Source organism: Anguilla anguilla, chromosome 1 (assembly GCF_013347855.1).
Source record: "Anguilla anguilla isolate fAngAng1 chromosome 1, fAngAng1.pri, whole genome shotgun sequence".
NCBI lineage: Eukaryota > Metazoa > Chordata > Actinopteri > Anguilliformes > Anguillidae > Anguilla > Anguilla anguilla.
The window spans coordinates 67,977,135-67,996,913 of NC_049201.1; the positions used below are offsets into that span (position 1 = coordinate 67,977,135).

General features: G+C 44.2%; 2 protein-coding genes across 5 annotated transcripts in view; both read right to left on the reverse strand.

Annotated features, from left to right (window-relative positions):
• Positions 1 to 597: 597 nt before the first annotated feature.
• On the reverse strand, positions 598 to 5,559 carry LOC118213471 (protein JTB-like). Of its 2 annotated transcripts, none has more exons than XM_035392488.1 (6): positions 5,418 to 5,559; positions 4,727 to 4,866; positions 4,567 to 4,607; positions 4,248 to 4,336; positions 3,763 to 3,842; positions 598 to 3,459 (listed from the first exon to the last, which is right to left on the reverse strand). In XM_035392488.1, the coding sequence occupies exons 2-6, from the start codon at positions 4,798 to 4,800 to the stop codon at positions 3,303 to 3,305; spliced, it is 441 nt and encodes a 146-aa protein (XP_035248379.1). In that variant the 5' UTR covers positions 4,801 to 4,866; positions 5,418 to 5,559; the 3' UTR covers positions 598 to 3,302. The 2 variants fall into 2 exon arrangements, with proteins under 2 accessions (XP_035248379.1, XP_035248378.1); XM_035392487.1 differs by having other exon boundaries at positions 5,325 to 5,494.
• Positions 5,560 to 6,080: 521 nt separating this feature from the next.
• Positions 6,081 to 19,779, reverse strand: part of LOC118208030 (DENN domain-containing protein 4B-like) — a 38,582-nt gene continuing 24,883 nt past the window's right edge. For all 3 annotated transcript variants that reach the window (XM_035382298.1, XM_035382304.1, XM_035382312.1), the window contains exons 15-29: positions 19,449 to 19,563; positions 17,800 to 18,006; positions 16,806 to 16,934; positions 16,536 to 16,680; positions 16,240 to 16,395; positions 15,063 to 15,291; positions 14,637 to 14,922; positions 13,819 to 13,914; positions 13,095 to 13,270; positions 12,572 to 12,728; positions 11,815 to 12,054; positions 11,442 to 11,541; positions 11,012 to 11,177; positions 9,905 to 9,963; positions 6,081 to 9,654 (exon numbers count right to left, since the gene is read on the reverse strand). In XM_035382298.1, coding sequence (XP_035238189.1) covers positions 9,509 to 9,654; positions 9,905 to 9,963; positions 11,012 to 11,177; positions 11,442 to 11,541; positions 11,815 to 12,054; positions 12,572 to 12,728; positions 13,095 to 13,270; positions 13,819 to 13,914; positions 14,637 to 14,922; positions 15,063 to 15,291; positions 16,240 to 16,395; positions 16,536 to 16,680; positions 16,806 to 16,934; positions 17,800 to 18,006; positions 19,449 to 19,563 — 2,407 coding nt within the window. In that variant the 3' untranslated portion in view covers positions 6,081 to 9,508. The remainder of the gene's footprint in view (positions 9,655 to 9,904; positions 9,964 to 11,011; positions 11,178 to 11,441; positions 11,542 to 11,814; positions 12,055 to 12,571; positions 12,729 to 13,094; positions 13,271 to 13,818; positions 13,915 to 14,636; positions 14,923 to 15,062; positions 15,292 to 16,239; positions 16,396 to 16,535; positions 16,681 to 16,805; positions 16,935 to 17,799; positions 18,007 to 19,448; positions 19,564 to 19,779) is intronic.

A 19,779-nucleotide genomic window follows, 5' to 3' on the forward strand; every position in this document is an offset into this window, starting at 1 on the left:
CGGTAAAGACAATCTTTAGGACAGCACTACGCCTGCCGACTTCTCTCAAAACTTGCTTTTTCTTTTCCTCAGTGCAGTGTCGGCGACTTCTGCTCCGTGAAGAAGGGTGCTCGCTTCGGCCAATTATGCGACTGTCCACGAGGGTCCAAGTGCAACTACTTTTTCCTCAAATGTTTGACCCCACCTGCACTCTGGGCACCCTAGTAGCCTAATAGATTTCTCAGCCCCTTCTTTGTATCAGAATATGCATTTTAATTTTCTACGACAGACTGGTTGTTTTAAACATTTACTGATGTTTAAATAATATTTTAAGTCTTGGCATCAAGTGCTTTCCACGAGAACACTATGGGAAAGGGAAAGCTGCTCTGGACGTGAGCATCTGCTTCCCGCACAAATACAAATGTACATGTATAGCTGCAGATGCTTTTTACTTCAGATTTTGAAGTCAGCCTGTATTTTGGGAATGCTCTATGTAGTGTGCTCTTAAGTACTGTTTTTATTTTGCTTAAATACAGATGTGCATTTTGTTCTGAATGTGAACACGGCGTTTAGATTTACATCAACTGCATGTAGACATAACAGCTATAAAAGCCTTACTTATTTCAGCATGTGATATTTTATTCAGAGGCTGGCAATAGCTGAGTATAAATGCATAAACACAGAATAAATATTTTGGAAAATAAGCTATGAACAACCTGTTGCATTTCTTTATGATCTTTGATACCTCACAGTTGTGTATACTCACAGGCTATAAATACTTAGGAAAAGCTCAAGAAGAAAAATAAAACATTTTAAATCACCATCCTCTACAGAAGTTGTGTAAAAAAAGTAGCTCATCTCATTAAATTTCACATTTCATAAATAATTTGTAAAAAAAACTTTTAAAAAGCAATATGATAAAAATGCCTCTGCACTATGTTTGCAAACCAGTAAAAACTACAGGTTTAATCAAGTTAGCATTAATCATGGAATGAAATCACAGACATAAAACCTTTGAAAATGTTGAAAACAATTTGGAAACAATTAGTTAAGTAGTCAATAATTAAAACAATTTCTGGGTTAACATAAGCCAAAGTGTAGGTAATCTCTTATACATTAAACCTCAATGAGTATCTATGGTACAAGAGTGCTTATAGTTTAAGAAAACAATGTTATAAATTTTTGTATTTAAACTCCTACATACATATAACTGTAACAATGTTTGGACAGTAAAGAAATAATATATAGACTCAAACATAAAAATTAATAAACTAATTTAAGTGCAAAACTACTGTTCTTGAAAACCTTAGTGCCATTACTCTGACAAGCAGCATCCCTGAAGCACAAACCAAGGGAGAACATTCTGTGTTCACTGAGAGAGGTGCATTACATGCTCCTTTCCAAAGCCACCTCACTGTCAAAATAATCACAGCAGACCATGGACATGTATTCTATTTGCATTCTGTGGAAAACTTCAGGCCTGTTACATGTATTCAACTGAAGAATGAAAAATTCAGCAGGCAGACAGAAAGGTTTAAGTTTGGAATTCCAAGCACCAAATGTACCACCATAGCCTGCTTCTTACGGCTCTAAAGAACCAATGGTGGCTGAATCGTAACACAGACAAAGCCTGAGCCAACAGACTTTTGCACATCTATTACTGATTTAAAAAAAAAAAAGAAAACGTTAAGATATCAGGAACCCCATACTCATGACAGTATCTGTTAAAAAAGGAATAAATGAAACTAAGAACTACACAGTAAAACGTTCAGTATTACAGTGAAAATCAACTCTTACAGAGTACATATGGTAACTATTAGACTCAAATGTACTTAATGTAGTTGAATTGGACATTGGACTGGACATTGTACTGTGTAAGAGTTTAAAAGAATATTGAACATTCTCTTCTCCTTTCTGAAAGCCAAATATTTATGATTAAAATGGTAATAACTGCAGCCAATGACTATGGAATTCCCAGACCGGAAAATAAAGGGAACTACGTAAGCTGTACAGTACAGTATATACCTAAGATGGAAGGTTTCAAACCAATTCAAAGCCATAAACTGTGCTTAATAGACTGTAAAATGTCCCTGAGACGACATTTTGTAATAGCCTGTCTCTTCAAAACAGGGAATTGTGCTATGCTGTTTAAAAATTATCGGCAAGGAAGACAAATTCATTTTTCCCCTTATAACACAAATACGAAAAGGGCAAAGTGATGTTTTTGTGCATCCAAGCAGCATCTGGTGATTGACTAAGCTCTAAACAGGACCCAATATGGCTCAGGCAGTTCATATTTCTTCATTTAAAGTTCCACCGTATAACATCAAAACATACACTGAGATTATGCAGTCTCTGCATTGGGTCTTCTTAAGTGCAATCCCTGTTCCACATACAGCAATATAAGAACTGATGAGAAACACAGACACTGACATACCTTATTATATTCTCCCAAACGAGCACAATGGTGTGAATACCATTCCACCTACAAAGGCCTTTGCCAGGAATAGCTATCAGAGTTGATAGCTTTCCTTGTGATAACTACACCTTACAAAGATCTTTGCAGATCAGTGTGTCGTTTGCACCCGGAAACGTTTTTGGAAGCATATAATACAGTGTGCAGATATCTTTACTTCTTACTCCTGAAACCTGTGAAAGTGTTCACATTTGCCTGGACTCCCTTTCTCTTTACTCACAAAATGAAACCACACAGAACTGTTGATGGCCATAGTGTAATAATGACTGAACTAAATCTGACCCCTAAGTGCGTAGTTATTTCCATACCATTACATAGCAGCACACAGCTACTACAGGAATCACAAGCTGGAACTCAATATGCATTTAACCCTTGCATTAAACAGTTTGCACATTTTATTCTGGGATTTCCACTTGATAGTCAAAAGATTTCAAACACAAATCAAATATTGAGCACACACTCCATAAAGATAGTGGCAGATAATGCATTATTGATAACTGACAAGAATGATTCTGAAGAAAGAAACCAGACTAACACCATCTGATAGAGAACTAAATTCTCATTAAGGGTGATCACCTATCTGGAAAAGCTGGTTAGATAGCTTGGCAGATTGTCTTTTTAAATATTAATTTCAGATTTGATATTGGCTGTAATTGGCTAGCACTTCATTGCCAATCATCATTGATAGCCAACGTTATCCTCAGATGGCCAATTCTGAAAATACTTCATTTCAATACTGAAAGATGGGTGGGGTGGAGAAATACGACATTGGTTCTTATCTCAAACTGAGGTTACACTGTGGGCTTGGTTGCACACACCCCTTCGCTTCCTCATCCCAGGAAAGTTTCTAAATGGATTCTATTTGCTTGCGGACCTTCTCTGACGCTAAGCGGTCTAGGGCCCTTTGACGCGACACTACCAGTAGTGCAAAAAGGACAGTCAGAGCCAACATGGTGCCCTCAAATTTCCAGAAGAGGTGCTCCTCCATCCTGGGAGAGCGACAGCTGGGGTTTTGAGAAAGAAGAGAGAGCATATATTAAAATGAGAGGGCTACATTCTAAGCAAACTATGATCCTATAGTCATTCTTAGCATAGATTACAGCCTTATTACAATGATAATTTTAAGGAACCAATATGGAAGGGATTATGATAGAACATTAATTTGCAGTCACCCTGACAGAGCGATGGCCACTCTTCTAAATGCAATAAAAATACAACTACACTGGAAGCTATCTACCATAAGAATACAGTATAATAATCTACAAAACCTACGATAAAATAAAAATGTTGCAAAAGCAAGTAGTCACCTCTTGTATTCCTCTTTCTGTGACTTGGTGCAATTGACCCTCTCCACATATCCAGTTGGGCTGCACTCAGGCCAGCTCCTCTAAAGAAGCCAGACCATACCATTACATTATACAGCTGGATTTATACTGGCCCACAAGCCACAGCACACTGTATGTAACAAGCAGCATCTGCATTCTGAATAGCTCATGCTTTTAAAGGACCTCCAATGATCATCCTTCACATCAACTTAATTATTTGGCAACTCCTTTATCCCACAGGTTATGCTATATGACATTCAAGAAAAGAAAGGTCTCTGCTTTCTGGTGTATTGTATTACTGTGAGAAACATAGAACCACATAAGAAATTAACAGAATATGAATTAATAACAATAATGATTGCCCTCCTCTCAGGAAGTTCTACTTGAAGACACAGCATGGCTGCACAAAGGCCAGACTAGAATTTGCAACAGGAGAAATAAAGGAAGATTGCTGGTAGCCTACTTACAGTCTGAAAATCACTGCACAGAGCGCATTCTGCCAACACCACAAACTCCTCCACCTGCCAGCAGGGTGTGGTCTCTGCCACAACGGCAACTGCAACACAGGTCACTTATGTGATGAGGCAGAACTGGACCCTTTATACACTGCACACATAAAATACCTTCTGCCTCATTCACAAACAAACTCACTCCTGCTAGTTTATGTGTTTGTTTACAGTAGCTTAAAGCTGGTTGAAGGACTACTAGAAACATTTTAAAGCACATGCAATATCATGGCATTGCTGTACATTTAAATAAATATGGTAAATGTGAATGTCACCTTACCTGATGTATTTTCTTCCTTCAATACAGCAGCACTAAATACTCTAGGGAAGGGGGGTGGGGGGATGGAGAGAGAGAAAGTAATTAAAAATGTCTGACAGCTGTAACTATATCCTACAGTAGGTTTCCTGACTGTGTGGGTGTCCCACACTTTCAGCCTCACCTGAGAGACATCCAACCGCAGAACACCACGTAGATGGCCAGAGATCGAGCATAGAGTCTGCAGCCACTTTCCATTGCTGGAGCGCGTTTGGACAAGTCAACACTCCGAATTACATACCTCTAAGCGCTGTACTTGGGTATCTAATAAAGTAACAAAATAACAGCAGTCAGATTACTTTAATTTAGTTACTAACTAAATTACAGCGAGAATACTCAACATGACAGCCAAAGGTTTTTTTCGGGGATACTGTACTTCAGGGATTTACAACCGGATTTCATCCATCCGGCTGAAGCTGGTATTTAAACTTCAATTTTGAGAGTTGACAAATGACACATACTCCTCATTTAACCTAACGTTAAAGCTAACGCGCCGATCAGCTTTCCATCGCGGGGTAGTACCATATGTTTATGTTTCAATTAAAAGCTCGCTAAACTAGACACCGAGTTCGTGTATAGAAAACCAGACTCTATCATCCCATAACGTTAACTCAGTATCTGACAGATAGCTCGGTACAACAGGGTTCAAAAACTAACTAGCTAACTAGCTACGTTAGTGAACCAACGTACAACCATATCCATAAATATAATTAGCTACTAACCGTAACTCTCCAAAGTTAAACAATGTTATACTGTGATGTTAATTCTTTACAACTACCACTGGTCCACGCTTTACGCTGTCAAAACATAATTACCCAGCCGCTAAAAAAAAGTTCGTCCTTAGATACAACTGCCTTCGTGTTGCGGCGGCCATCTTGACTCTATGGTAACGTGCAGCGTAGTTAATTCGTTACGTAGAACAACTGACGTCCATTCACAAAGATTGCGCAAACCTATGCCCATGGACAGATCCTCGTCACCTTTTCCTTCGTGGGATACGTTTTAACGCTTACATTTCACATTATCATATAAAATGCTGCCCACCAAGGCAAATTCTGTTTTATCCACGAAATATGTTACACAATCTACGACTTGTAGGAGGCTGCCTTTTCTAGCCTAGCTAAAGCTTTTGACAATTCGTATACAGGCACACTGTCAATGTTGCTGGCTACTTGGTCTCTCCAGTCTTTATCATTACATTAGTCTTTTATCCTCTGTGTTTTAAGTCATCATGTGCTGCTGATCAAAAGGTACAAAGTCCCTTAAATGAATATGCTTATGGACAGGTCTGACCTTTTCAACAGACTAGGAAAACATTTAATAGTAAACAAGTAAAACATGTTGCCTCTCAAAAATGTCACACACATTTTTAATGGGTAGCCAGCTAATCTCACCTGCTTGTCAAATCCACAAAACATGTAATTGAAACCAACGCAAACACAATATGCTCATAACATAATTAAACACACGGACCCAGGTTTATTTGGGTGGAGGGGTCTTTGTTCTTTCTTTTAAAAAACAACGAAACAGAACAGACATTTACAACAGAAATCACAGCCATATAAATTACAACAGCAAACACAACATAAAAAGTAAATCTTAAATAAAATTCTGTTTTCTTCATTATTCATTTTCCCATAAAAAAATAAAAAGTGACATTTGAAATTCCCTCTTTATAATTGCAGTCTTGCATTTGAAATAGTAGCCTTAGAAGTAGGGTCTCTGTGACTCCAGAATGTGTCACCACTCCACTACTGCAATGTTGTTGACTTGAATCACATTGGCATATTGCCCTCTGCTGGTCAGGCCTCTCCCATGCGAAACAGAGCCTTGTCAACCTTGGTGTGACCCGGACAAGTATAGGAAGGACAATTTTTTCTCATTGATTGACATTTAATCTATACAGTTTTGGACAAGAAAAAAAATTGCCGTTTTCCCTTGACAATGTCCATACATCAAAGCAACATACAGTAACATTGGTGGAATTTCAAATTGTCTTATTTTTCTTTAAGACCATTATAAACCAACCTCATAGCTGCTCTCAGCAGCTGTGCCTTCATACAGAAGGAGAGACTGACTTTACTTGCTCAGCTGTTAAGCAGCAAACAAATGTGCTGAATATATATCTGGTCTTTTATTGCATGTCTTAAGTAGGCATGGTCTAGAAGCGATGTCTCCAACTGACCACTTACTCAGTTACAGCCACTAATTAATATATTTTTCTCTTTCCAGAATGTTGTGGCAATGAATGACTGCTAGCTTGACTTCACCCTTTCTTCAACCTGACAACAGCATCATTCACAGATTCAAATAGGAACCCTTGATAACAGAAAAGTTCTTACTTCTGTGCTATTGCAGACTATATAGCCATGCTTCAAGGAGAAGTACAATTATAAATTCAATTGTAGTTTTTAAAATATAGTTTCAGTTTTAGTTGAGTCAAAAATAGTCAGGTATTCTGATATAGGGGCCAAGACCTGGTGTGGAACACACTTTAGCCGTGGTGCCATGAAGTAATCTCAACCAACATTTATTGCAACATGTAGTATCTTCACTAATGGTAATAACCGCTAGGGACCTGTTAAGATACATTTTCCTTCAGTGAATGAAAATAAGATCTAGACTGATTTATTCCAACCTACAATGCAGGATAACTTGTTAAAGTCTGTCACTTGATATGTTGTGTGATGTGTCAGAATTAATGAATAAACTATGCTTCTAGGGCACAAGCAGCACAAAATGGCCTTGCCCAAAATTGTCAATCAACAATGTGAAGAGACTGAAAATTCAAACCACTCTCCCCAAGCATTTTTCTTAAGCATAGAGGGAGAAGCACTTAGCGAGAATAAACTACTGTACTTAATGAGATTGAGTGTGTGAAAATACCAATTATTTACATATTTAGCAGAATCTGAGTATTTATCTGACAGGGGAACAAAAATGTCAGCCGATTCATCAGTTAAAATAATTTACTGTCAGAATTTTGGGTGATATGAGGTTGATGTAAAATAAACAGATCGGTCTGGTGATTCAGCAAGTCAGAGGGCCACACATTTCACAGCCCTGTGGAGATTATAGCATGTGGTTCACGCTCTGCAGGTTTCCTTTAATGGCTCACCTTTTCTAAAAGCATCTGACAGACATTTCCCAAGTTACTACACTTTGAGATGGTTTTAAAAATCCCATAAAAACATCTGCAGAAGACACAAACATACCCATCACATTTATCGGGGGACAATAAGTGTAAAACGAGGTAACTAGGGATACGATGTGGGTAAAACATGACATCAACATCAACGCTCCTCTTTACTCACAATCACCTTAAATTACTCCCGCAAACAGTTCAACAGGAACTGTTTGTTCTTCTGAGCACACCCACTCTTCCACCAGGCATAAAAATCCCAATACAGAAACAGTTCCATCAACAAAAAAAATATATAATACAAAAACAAGACATAAATCTTTTCAATGAGTCCGTGAAGTCGTTTGGTTAACACCAGCTGGGCAGGTGGTCCTTGGTGGGGGGAGATGGACAGACTCTTTTGACCAGGTCAACCGTCAGTGTCTGTAGCCCTCCACCGTTCCACCACCCCGCAGCGCCTCTCTGTCACAAGTATCCCTTCTTTTCCGCCGAGTCCTTCCCTTTCCCCGGCTGGAAGTCCTGTCCTGAGCCCTGTGGGCTGCTCTCCGCATCTCCACATTCCCCTTAATGAACAAGCGAATCAATCCAAAATTCCTACTGCATCTCGCAAGCAATGAGCCAATGCAGGCTGCCACCGAGCTCCCCAAGTGGTAAACGACTGCGCCTCGCCATTTCACCGCAAATTAAGAAAGCCGGCTGGGTTCGGCAATAACGAGAGGCGGAGTACAAAATAATCGAGATCACAGTAATTTACTGTAAAGGAAGTATAAGATAGTTTGCACCCATTCTCTCCCAAAACAAACCTCGTTTGGTTCATGTACCGAGTGCTGTGTTTCCAATCTGTGAGCGATGTTCAGCCCTGGTCATACAGACCTGGTGCAGTGGTAAGTTCCTATGCTTTATGGGAAAAGGAGTTAACATTTGGGTCCAGGTTTCAGGTTTGTAATGACTGGTTACCATAATATTACTTGGGTACATTAAGTTAGACTGCAGGTCTCTGTCATGCATGCATTTCTTACTGAGGGGAAAACACAGTCATCTGTTCATATTTGGAATACAGTTGTATACTGGTTAGTAATTTATGTGCACTTTATATCTTTAGATCGTATAATTAGCACTTCATATGCACTTTAAAATATGCCTCTTACACGACCTGCATCATTTTTAAATGTGCCATTTCAAAACAGAAAGACACATCCGTCCAATCAAAAACATATATTGTGGAGCGATGCAATTAAAATTTCCCTCAAATCTTAAATATGCTCTCCACAATGGACAAAAGCTGTTTTTGGACTGAGGGGTTGAAGGTCATGAATGAACACCATACAGTAGTTCACCATTAAGGACCTTCATATCAGGCTGACTGCAATGGAACTTCAGAGCAGGATATGAATCAGGGCAGGAAATGAACAGACACATGAGGTGCACAGTGTGGATATAAGATATGAGCCAGGCTACATCAGCAGTACGGCTAGCCTTTAGCAGTAGCTCAGGGGTGGACAGAGAACAGACTATTTCCTGGGTCAACAGAACCTAAGGGTGAACTGGGGTATATGGGCCAAAGCACCATAAGGCATAACAGGCAGATGTGTTCGTATTGAATGGCCAGGCTATAGCAATGGTAACAGCAGCTTGCACTGGGAAGATGTCTGAGACAGCTGGTCTTATTGTGTGAGTGCGCGTGCGTGTGCATGCGTGTGCGTGCGTGTGTGTGTGTGTGTGTGTGTGTGTGTGCGCCGCAGCGTCGCCCCCCGCTGCCGGGGATCAGCACTCCAGCGGAACCAGGAAGGAGCGTCGGCAGTCCACGGCCTTGGGGCTGGGCGGCTGGGCTCGCTTCCTGCGCAGCTCCTCTCGTCCCACGGAGCTGCTCAGGCGGGCGTAGGCGGCCTTGTACTTCTTATCGAACGCGGCTGGGGGCACAGGAAGGGGGAGGGTGGGGTCACTGGGGCTCCCGGGTAACGCCGCCCTGCTTATGATGCCACTGAGGGCTCTACACGGAAGGGCCAGCCGTTCACACAGACGCCAGCCATTCCTGGCGGTAGGTGAGCAAAAAAAAACAAGAAAATGCAGGAAGAAAATCTGCGTGTGGACACTGAATCTCAGTCATCCAGGTGGTGTTGTGGGTTTGCATAGACGTGACCAGAGGGAAAGCCTGCTTACCGACATGATCCTTGCCCATAGCAGCCAGTGTGAGGAAGAGGATCTCTCTGTACAGACTCCTGCAGACAAACAGGTCAGACTCAGGTCAAACGCAGTGGTGCACCAGCAGAACTTCATTAAGGGGGAATCCAGGAAAGGACCGCAATGCCTTTGCGTCCATTAATCCATCAAAAGTACCAGGAACAAATTTTGATTCACAAAGCAACTTCAGTTTTTACAAAGGGCCAGCAACTGCACTACCATTAAAATAGGGACACTGCCTGGCCCATGCATATTTAAACTGTGCTATCTACCACAATTTCAGTGCTAAAATGACAAAATTTTTCATCAGGACATAATATATAGACCACTCCAATAACCATGTTACTTGAACAAAAATAATTTCATTCAAAATGATTTGATTCTATAAGCCGTTCAGAAACATTGAAGAGGTCAATTTTGTTCAATGTTCCCTTTTAAGTCATTATTATTCCTGAACCATTATCTGTGAGCCAAATGAAAATGAATCTTGTAAATGACAGGCACGTTTCCAAGGAATGTTCTTGAATCAAAAACAGGTGCAGGGAAAAGCAGCCTTCTAATTTCTTTGCGCATTTGGAGATAATTGACACAACAACCATAGAGAGACAAGGCAGCAGAGAATCTGAAGCTTTATGCACCCTTGCTCAAATAACTTATGAAGGCTGATCTGACAGCCGAAATGTAATATTCTGTAACCAAAAATGTGTCAGATAGCTGTACTTGTGAACCGCGCTTGCTATCTATTTGGACATGATTGCACAGTTACTTGATATGCATGAATGCTCTAATGAATCAGTTGTTAAAATGGCGTGTATAGCCATCACAGCTGTTGTGCAATAAACGGCACCAACTGCACTCTGTATTTTTTCTCAGTGGATCGACCCCTAAATGTTCTTCAGAAATCATTTCTCAGTTCTATAGATGGGACTGGATTTTGACAAACATCCACAAAAAAATGTCTGTACAGCACGTTCCCTCTTAATGATGCAGAGCCTTCACACTCTCCCCAGGTTTACACACTGAACTCCGTATGCTTAATAGCGGCTACGTACATGTGCCGTACCTCCAGTCATTTCCATCCCTCACCTTTGTATCCGAGGAGTGGCGGTTTGCTTAGCGACGGTGTCCAGGAAGAGAGTGATGGCCTTGTGAACCTCATTCATGCCGACCCAGCGCAGCACTTCCTCGAGGAAGGCCAGGGTGAAGGGGTGGTTGTGTCTCCTCCAGCAGTGGTTACGCATGGGCACCCCGCCTGACAGGGACACAGACAGGAGGAAACAAAGAGGGAAAGACACTGAGATAACACACAATCACAGTACAGGAGCAGCAAAGTCTCCAAGTGTCAATTCATACAGACAGTTCTCATCAAACAGATTCCAGTACTTCAAGCTAAGAACAGCATTACAACTAATCGCTGCCCTCCAAAATTCCATCTGTCAAGCTAATTATTCCAGACAGAATGAAATTACTTGGGACCACTGTGTTTTATACAGGCATGGGAAGAGTAGGATTTTACTGTGTATCCTCCAGAGGATGTAGAGGGGTGGCCAGTGGTCTGTATCGGGGGTCAGAGTGTCCCACAGCAACCGCACCCTCACTGCTGAGTTCTCCTGCCCCTGAGGAGACATAAAGGGAACACGTAAGTTAACAGAAAACTCCCCTGAAATAACGAAGACATGAGTGAACACGTACACAGACCAGAGGTGGAAAATCCAGCTTCAGAAATTAAAAGTCCTCCCCAAATGATCACCTGGATTTGCTAATTAGCACAATTCTTCAACCATCAGGGAGAACCAATCAATTAAATCAGCTGGCTGAGTTCATGGGTGGAAGAAACACATGGCAGGGCTTTTACTCTCTGACCTCTGACACAGGTGCGGTGGGGTCACCTGAGAGAGCTGGGAGGCCAGCTGCGAGGAGCGGATGAGCTGCAGCAGGTTGCTGGGCAGGCCCAGACGCTGGAAGTACCAGACCAGGTTCCAGAAGATGATGGAGTGGCTGTCGAGCAGCAGGCCCTGCGAGAGCACGGCCTCCCCCTCGTTCTCCAGCAGGCTCTCCAGCTCCTTGCGCAGCACCAGCGGGCTCAGGTAGGCCACCGTCACCAGGGGCGGCCCGCCGACCGAAGAGCCCTGCGCGCAGAGCCGGCCGGTACGCTAATGAGCACGCTGCGTTCATACAGCCAGGCAGCTAGCGCACAGAGCTAACCGGGTACACATGCGGGTATGACACTGCATGAGCATGCACAACGGTACACTCACTTGTGCCATAGTGCACAGACATTCTACCACATTTACTCTCATTCATAATAAAAACTGTCCATATAAACAAAAGGTTGCTTCTGTGCATAAAAACCAAGGCCAGTGCTCACAAAAGGAAGAAGTCTTTATGTTCAAGGCATACTGTATGCAAGAAAGAGCTCATAATTATTTAATAAATTACAATTTATATTGTATTAGCTACATGTAACTATTTGTATTTCATATTGTACACTGTCTTATGAACGTTTTGCCTTCTATGTTGCCCTTCATATGTTTGCCCTGTTTGACAACAAAATAGAATCATAATGGAAAAAAACAAATACACAGGTAAGTGACAGGTGGCAGCATATGGAGTGCGTAGGCAGTCATAGTTAAATAAACAGTGTACCAGGGTGGTGCTGCTGTTCTCTGAATAGCCGCTGGTCTCTGAGCTGGAGTCCTCGCTCACACCATTATGGAGGTGCCGCAGGAACCCCTCCTGTCCACCGGGTGGCACCGTGCCAGCCTCTGGCCCATCCTCCAGGTTCCAGTTGTTGCGCTCCAAGCTGCGAACACACAATGTTGAGAGTCTGTCTTTATTTAACACGGGAACCTGTCGCTGTTTGGCTAATAGCACGGCTCATGTTTGCTTTGCTAATTTGTGTTGGAGCAGGTGCTGTGAACTTTACAGATTATCAGCCTCGGGGGGAAAAGCCCGCTCTGACCTGCGCAAATATTTATAAGCTTTGGATCAATGATCCTTTCAGAACGCAGCTGAATGTTAAACAAGTTCCAGTAAGGCAACAGCCTTTTCCATGCTGAAAAGGTGCCCGTTTACTGTGCAGAAGGAAAGCCCGCGGGCACCGACAGGGCCTCAGTCCTAAGGCTGCAGACGGGTGGGAGGGCGGTGCCCTGGGATTCGGCTCACACACCTGCAGACGGGCCCCAGGTCACAGATCTCGGCGTTCAGAAGGGGCACGAAGGTGGCGGAGCAGAACGGACAGGTGGAGTTGAGGTTGGAGTCGTCGGAGGTCCAGCCGGCCATGATCTCCTCGTCGTACACCAGCGAGTTGCAGCTCCGGCAGAGGGAGCAGCTGGACATCACCACCTGAGCACGAGCGTCACAGCCAATGACAGTCAGCCACAAGCCCCAGCACACAAGTCCCACAGCACTGTCACACTGAGGCCCGACAACACAACCTACACAACACAGCGCACTTCGGAGAACGCCTTCGTTTCATACGTCTACAGCTTTCTGCACATAGCAACTGCTGACAAGTAAGACTGTGCGGGAGAGCCGTACATTGTGCCGTTTCATCCCCACCCACGCGCCCCCACCCCCATCCTCACACCCCCATCCTCACACCCGCACCCCGCCCCCGCCCCCGCCCCCAGCAGAGCACATTTATGGCGCGTCTGCGACTACTGGGCCGAGTCTCCTGGGACACAGATTCCACAGCAGGGCTCCAGCAGCGCCGCAGTACCCAGCTCTCTCCCCTCCTAGCCGTCCGCTCCCGGCCCGGGAAAAACAAACTTTTCCCACGGCTGCCACCGGCGCTCTGCGCCCCGTGGGAACCCCGTCCCACCGCAGGGGCCCCGCTCCGCGGACGGCCGCGTCTCAGAGCTGGATATTAAAAAATAACAACAGCAAATCACCTCAAGCCCGGCTCCTTCCTGGGTGGAATCCCAGGACTTTCTGAGCTGAAAGGTTAAATTAGCAGTGTCGATGTCGCTGCTGGTTGAGAGGGAACTCTAGGGAGAGGGGGACAAAAACGACACGAAATTAAGTACAGGGTAAGAGCTTTGGGAGAGGTGACAAAGGAAACGCTCATATTTTCAGGCCACGCTTACACAGACATACCAAACTGACTATTTGAGTGGAAAACATTACAATGACCTCAGTATTAAAATTAAAGAAAAAAACGACATCTGCACTCTCACTGCAATTTGACACAGTGATGGTGCTGTCACCTTTAATCATTCACTAATATTTATTTATTTAACCTGTATTTACCCAGGGCAGGTTCGCTGAGCACGGATGCTCTTTTGCAGGAACGCCCTGCTTCACACTCATACACATTCACACCTGGGAGCTGCCCAGTACAACCACAATCCTCTGTTGCTGGCCACTGAGCAGCTCCACTGGAGGAACAGAACATTTTTTAGCCAATTAAATCAGGGGATGATTAGGTGGCAAGTTTTTGCGAGAGCCAGATCTGAGATTTTAGCCAGGACACCGGGGAACCCCCTACTCTTTTTTCGAATAGTATCATTTTACAGCACAAGTTATTTTTTTAAACAAATTTCTGGCCACAAAACATAAATGTAACCATTAGTAAATAATCAACCGCATCACTTTCAAAGAATTATTCAATACAGCTCAACTCCTCGCTCTTGTTTCGCTCTCTCTACACACACAGCCAATCAGGGCACGCTACTGCCATTCCAGACGCAGCCAGCAGGGGGGGGCCCACCTCAGAGGTGGCGTTATAGAGGCGCTCCCTGGCCTTCAGCAGGCTCTCCGCCACTTTGCGGGACTGGCGCTGCTCAGACACGCGTCTCGCTGGCACGCTCCCGCCCGCCGAGCGCCGGTCCTCCACGCTGGCGGCCCGTCGGACCGAGGAGCGGTGGCGCGTGGGCGTGAGCAGCTGCTGCAGCTTCCCCGCCAGCCCCCGGCTGGGCGACGCCACGTTGTTGCAGTTCTCGTCCACCGCCTTCCGGCCCAGCGTCTCCCTGGGGGCGGCGGCCCTGCCGACGGGGCTGAAAGGAGATCGGAACAGCACGCATCAGTCTTCACGCAGGTTTAACTGCGGGGCACACCACTGCTTCCTGTGGACTAAGCCTGGACCCCGAGCTTCATCTACAGCTCCTCAGACCCCCCAGCCCACCCCGCCCCTCACCTGCTATCCCTCTCCCCGGGCTCGCAGACGCAGTCGGGCTCAGAGTCGGCCGTCTCCGCGCAGTCCTTGTAGAAGGTGGAGAGGCACACCTCGCTGCGCCGCACCATGCCGCCAGCAGGGGGCAGCAGGGGTAAAGTGGCAGTGTCGCGTGGGCCAGCAGGGGGCTTGCGAGCAGCGGCGTCGTCTGTGCCCGCACAGTGGATCAGGCCCTTCTTGGATACCTTAGACTCTGTAAGGGGAAAAACTGTCTTTTATTAAAGGCGCTCTCCACTAAGGATGCTTTAAATTATGTCTGAGTGCCACAGCAGACAGCATGTAATGACATATAGGCAGACAGCAGCCCGTTCTGGTGTTGAGCATGCAGGTTGACTGAAGTAACTGCTGTTGTTATTTCATGCTTTGTGCTCATTTGAAAGCCAATTGCATTTTTAGCAGGGAGTTATATTTTTCTGTGTTGTTGATGCAGTTTTGGCAATTAGCTGGGTGCTTCTGAAATAGAACAGTTTAGTTTACTTTATAATAAAAAATTTTTTTTTTTAAAACCTAAAATGGAGTTATTTTAAAAATCTAGCTTGATTCCTTTTCTCGGCTCAAATGAAACATGGTAATCCAGAGCAGAACATCTTGTTGAACACACTCCGCACAGCGCCTCTGTGTTTAGGAGAGTTGAAGGTCTGCTGCATTTTTACAGGTTAAAGCTGAGTAATGGCTTTTGTGGGCCTCTGATGGCTCATTTGTTTATCTGGCCCGGTCAAGCAATCGATTTCTGAAACACTTACAGCTTGGCCATTGGGGAATTTTTGTTCCTTCAGCATTTCTCTCTCTCTGAGCACACTTAGCATCCACAGGACAAGGCCAGAGTAAGCTCAGGGGAGATGACTTACATTTCCAAAAATGTTTAATTCCCCAAACTCAAACAGCAAAAGAATTTGTAAGAATGTGCTTGGTTTACTGATTCAGAGGCCCTGCTTGGGACATTAAAGAATGTACACGAGCGGTTTAAAATGTATGAAAAAATGCATTGCATAACTATTTCACAGTTATGTCCTTTGTTCAACTGCCTCTACACTGAACAACTATTTCTGAAACAGAATTATTCAAGACTGTTACTATTTTTCTTAAAACCTTTATAAAAATACAAGGATGATGTAGACATTTTCAGCATTACACCACTCACTGTCAGTTGATGATTGCATGCTGTTCAGACTGTTGCTCTTCACAAGAAGGCTGGTCAGGGATTCGTGGCTGGAGCCTTCACTCAACCCACTCCAGCTAGACTGGCGAACCAGACTGGAGTGGGGGCGTGCCATCGGAGGGCGCTCACTGACGACATCTGTGCCATACCAAGCACAGTACACATGCTCAGTTGATACAAAACAATTCTGCATATGCTGTTATAATTGTAAAACACTTGTGCATCAAACACTTTAATGAAATGGAGCCAACATCTAACCCACTCAGCTTCAACCATACCTGGTCGTGATACAACCGATCCACTCTTCTGCCTCCGTTTAATTGGCTGTCTGAACTGTGCCACGCCCATTAACACATTTCGAAGCTTGGCCCAGCGTAGACGGCCACCCTGATTAGTGGAGGGCCACTTGCTCTCTAGCACAGCCTGCAGGTTAGGTGACAAACAGCAGCTTAGTCTGACAGCAGGGAAACGGTGCCCGTTACCGACCGAAGACTGAAGCTTGCCGTAATGGGGCGCATTGAGGACGCTGCTTTTCCATGGTAACTGACCTTATTGTAGTACCCATAAGTGATGGTATTGGGCGTGATGCCGGCTTTCTTCATCTCCAGCAGAACCCGAACAGCCAGCACCGGCTGCCCATACTGACCACACAGCTGCATCAGTATCCGGTAGCACACCTGCCCGCACAAACGAGAGCGTTTTTCAAACACGCATCCTGCATTCAAATGCCTCGTCCGCGAGTGCTCAGAATGTGGAAGGTGAGCGGATGAGAGGCATTCACATTCCTGCCGCCTCCCAGTGTAGGCAAGGACATTCTGCAGCAAACCTATCCCAGGCACACAGCAATATTCATAGATACAACAGGAAGGTACAACACTCATTCCTATATCCTTCTGGTAACAAGCCCACGTCCTTTAGCAATACTGCACTCTGCTGGTATATAAGAACATGCCCTATACGATGCTGAGAGCAAACTTAGGTAGAATAATTACAGGGCCCCTCTTTAGCACAGGTATTTAATAAGGCAGTTACCACTCCCGCTCCACAGGAGCTGTACAGACAATATCCAATGACTGCATTACTGTGAATAAGGGGACTAAATCACAGAAAAACAAAGAATACAAAAAAGAACTGGGAGTGGGAGAGGGAGCGAGAGAGCGAACGTGTGTGTGTGTGTGTATGTGTATGTATGTGTGCGTGCAACAAATAATTAACTAGCTAGACCCATAAAAACAAAGATGCACACACACACACACACACACACACACACACAGAAACTCAATAATTGTCATAAGGCATTTCTGTTGTTTAACACACACGTTCTTTGCGGTTTAAAGCCAGGATTTGACGCGTGTTATTTTGGCCTATGGTACCCACATCACTATAACATCAATCAGATGTGTGCGATGCATCTACAGTCGGGAAGAAACTGGCTCCACCTAGTGGAGGCGACGCTGTGCACTTCTGAGCTTTGCCGGGGAACACCATTGTTTGTGTGGCCACCGACGAGACGGGACGGCCCTGCCGAGACGGCGCCCTCACCTCGTCGGGCAGCACCACCTTGCGGGTCTCCATGTGCTTCAGGACCTCGTAGGCCGTCTGCAGCGCCCGCACCTTGGCGCTCTCCGCCCGCACGAAGGTGGGCAGGTAGATGAACCACAGCCCGTAGCAGTGCCCCAGCAGGCACTTGGACCACATGTCCGGCACTGAGCTGTACTTCTGCGCCCGCCTCTGTGCCAGCTTGATCTCCTGTTGAGGAAAGAGCGGTCAGCAGAGGCAATCGGGCCACACTATAGACAGACCTAAGAAAGCCAGGATTAGTACGATGACGAGAAAATACTTTACAATGCTGGTAATGATACTATCGGAGTTAAACTTCAGCTTTCATATACAAACACAGCTTCAATTTTTTTAAAGCACATCACCCTCTGAAGTTCAGATGTGTCTGATGACCAAACTAAGCCATTTTACTTCTCCAATTTCCTCAAATTATACTACAAGTCTTTAAGATCATTTATCTGTAGTACCTACCCAGCTACCTTTATTAGATTTCTAATTTCACACTTAGAACAAAGAGTACAGCCTGAGGTATAACAATCTGTAGTAATGACAGGTTTCTGTGAGAGTGAGCAATGAGAAAAAAAGTGCCAGGATGACCTGAATTTCTGAAAGTCTGGAACTGCTAGGTACATACAGTACTCTGAACCATTTAAATCCAAAGTACATCAACGTCTGGAAAAAATCCAGACATAATAATGTACTTATTTAGAATTAAGCAGGAAAAACTAAACTGAAGACAAATGTGTTCTATAAACTGCATGAAGTTTGCAGAAATTGTCCATCAAGTAGATGCTCAATTGAACTGAAGATATAAGGTTCTAAATAAATAAGGCACACGTCTGGACCATGCAAAAGCAAAAGAGCATTTGTTCGGTATATAAATACATACAAGAAAACTTCCTCTCACTGTATAGTGAGCCCTATCTGTCTTCAGTCTACTCCCATTGGAAAGGCTCAATACTACGGTGGACCCATCCACTCTCTATGTAGCCAAGTAGTTCTGTTAGAATGCACTCCCGTGTCGCTAAACAATGTTACCATGGGATAAAAGCTAAAAATTTAAATGTAGATGCAGACCATGCAACACAAACAGCAGAGACACAAATCTGGCCATCAAAACCACAAAAAAAACGCTCCATTTCACATGGCGCAGAACAAAACATGGAAATTTCCAATTTAATTTAAATAAACAGTGTGACTGACACAAAAATGTTGTAAGCTAGAATGTTTGTGGTCGTTGCGGTTGGCTTTTAGGACTATTTTTCTTGGAGGAAGCTCGAAATGTACAACGATGCATGGTAAAATAAATTCTATATGATTTAATGACTAATGATTTGGCACTTTGCCTGGGCTGAGCAGGAAAAGTACACAGATTGAGCAAATTATTTAAATGTGTCAGAAGACCAGAATTACTTGTGCTTTTTTCTTGGATGTGAAAATGACTTCAAGTGCCAGGTTGACTAAATAAATTCACTACCAAAAATTCAGAAAATAGTCAATTGAGATAAAAAGTGTACCACTAAAGAAAATATACTGGAAATATAATATATTTGGTTAGATCTAATAGAGATTTTGTCAACTCGGCAGGCCTTCAATGTCCCCTGGGACCCTGGTGGGGGAGGAGTCTGTACCTGTTTGGTGCGTCGTGGGGCGGGGCTACTGGGGGCGCTGCCTTTGGCTGGAGCACGCAGCTGGTCCTGCGGCCGGTCGAACAGCTCTGGCTGTAGGGGTGGGAAGGTCTCGTAGCTAAACAAACACAGACACAGTCAGTCAATCCCGGGCTCCAAGATCAATGACTCACATTCATCCATCAATGAGCATGAAGGCAGAAGGGAAAGTAGCTTATGGCTCCTGCAGAGGAGTGTTGAATGCTGACAGATAGGTAATTGATTCAGGCATCCTGGATTGTCACAGGCTTATTTAAATGAAGGCTGGAGTACATAAGGACGTTAGTTAAGCGTC

Bases quoted from the DNA above. Each gene is read 5' to 3' on its own strand.
- LOC118213471 (XM_035392488.1), bottom strand. From the start codon at position 4,800: ATGGAAAGTGGCTGCAGACTCTATGCTCGATCTCTGGCCATCTACGTG. The intron at 4,608-4,726 runs GTGAGGCTGAAA...CCCCTTCCCTAG, and splicing joins TGCGGTTGGATGTCTCTCAG to AGTATTTAGTGCTGCTGTAT. The intron at 3,843-4,247 runs GTAAGTAGGCTA...TGGCTTCTTTAG, and splicing joins TGTGCAGTGATTTTCAGACT to AGGAGCTGGCCTGAGTGCAG.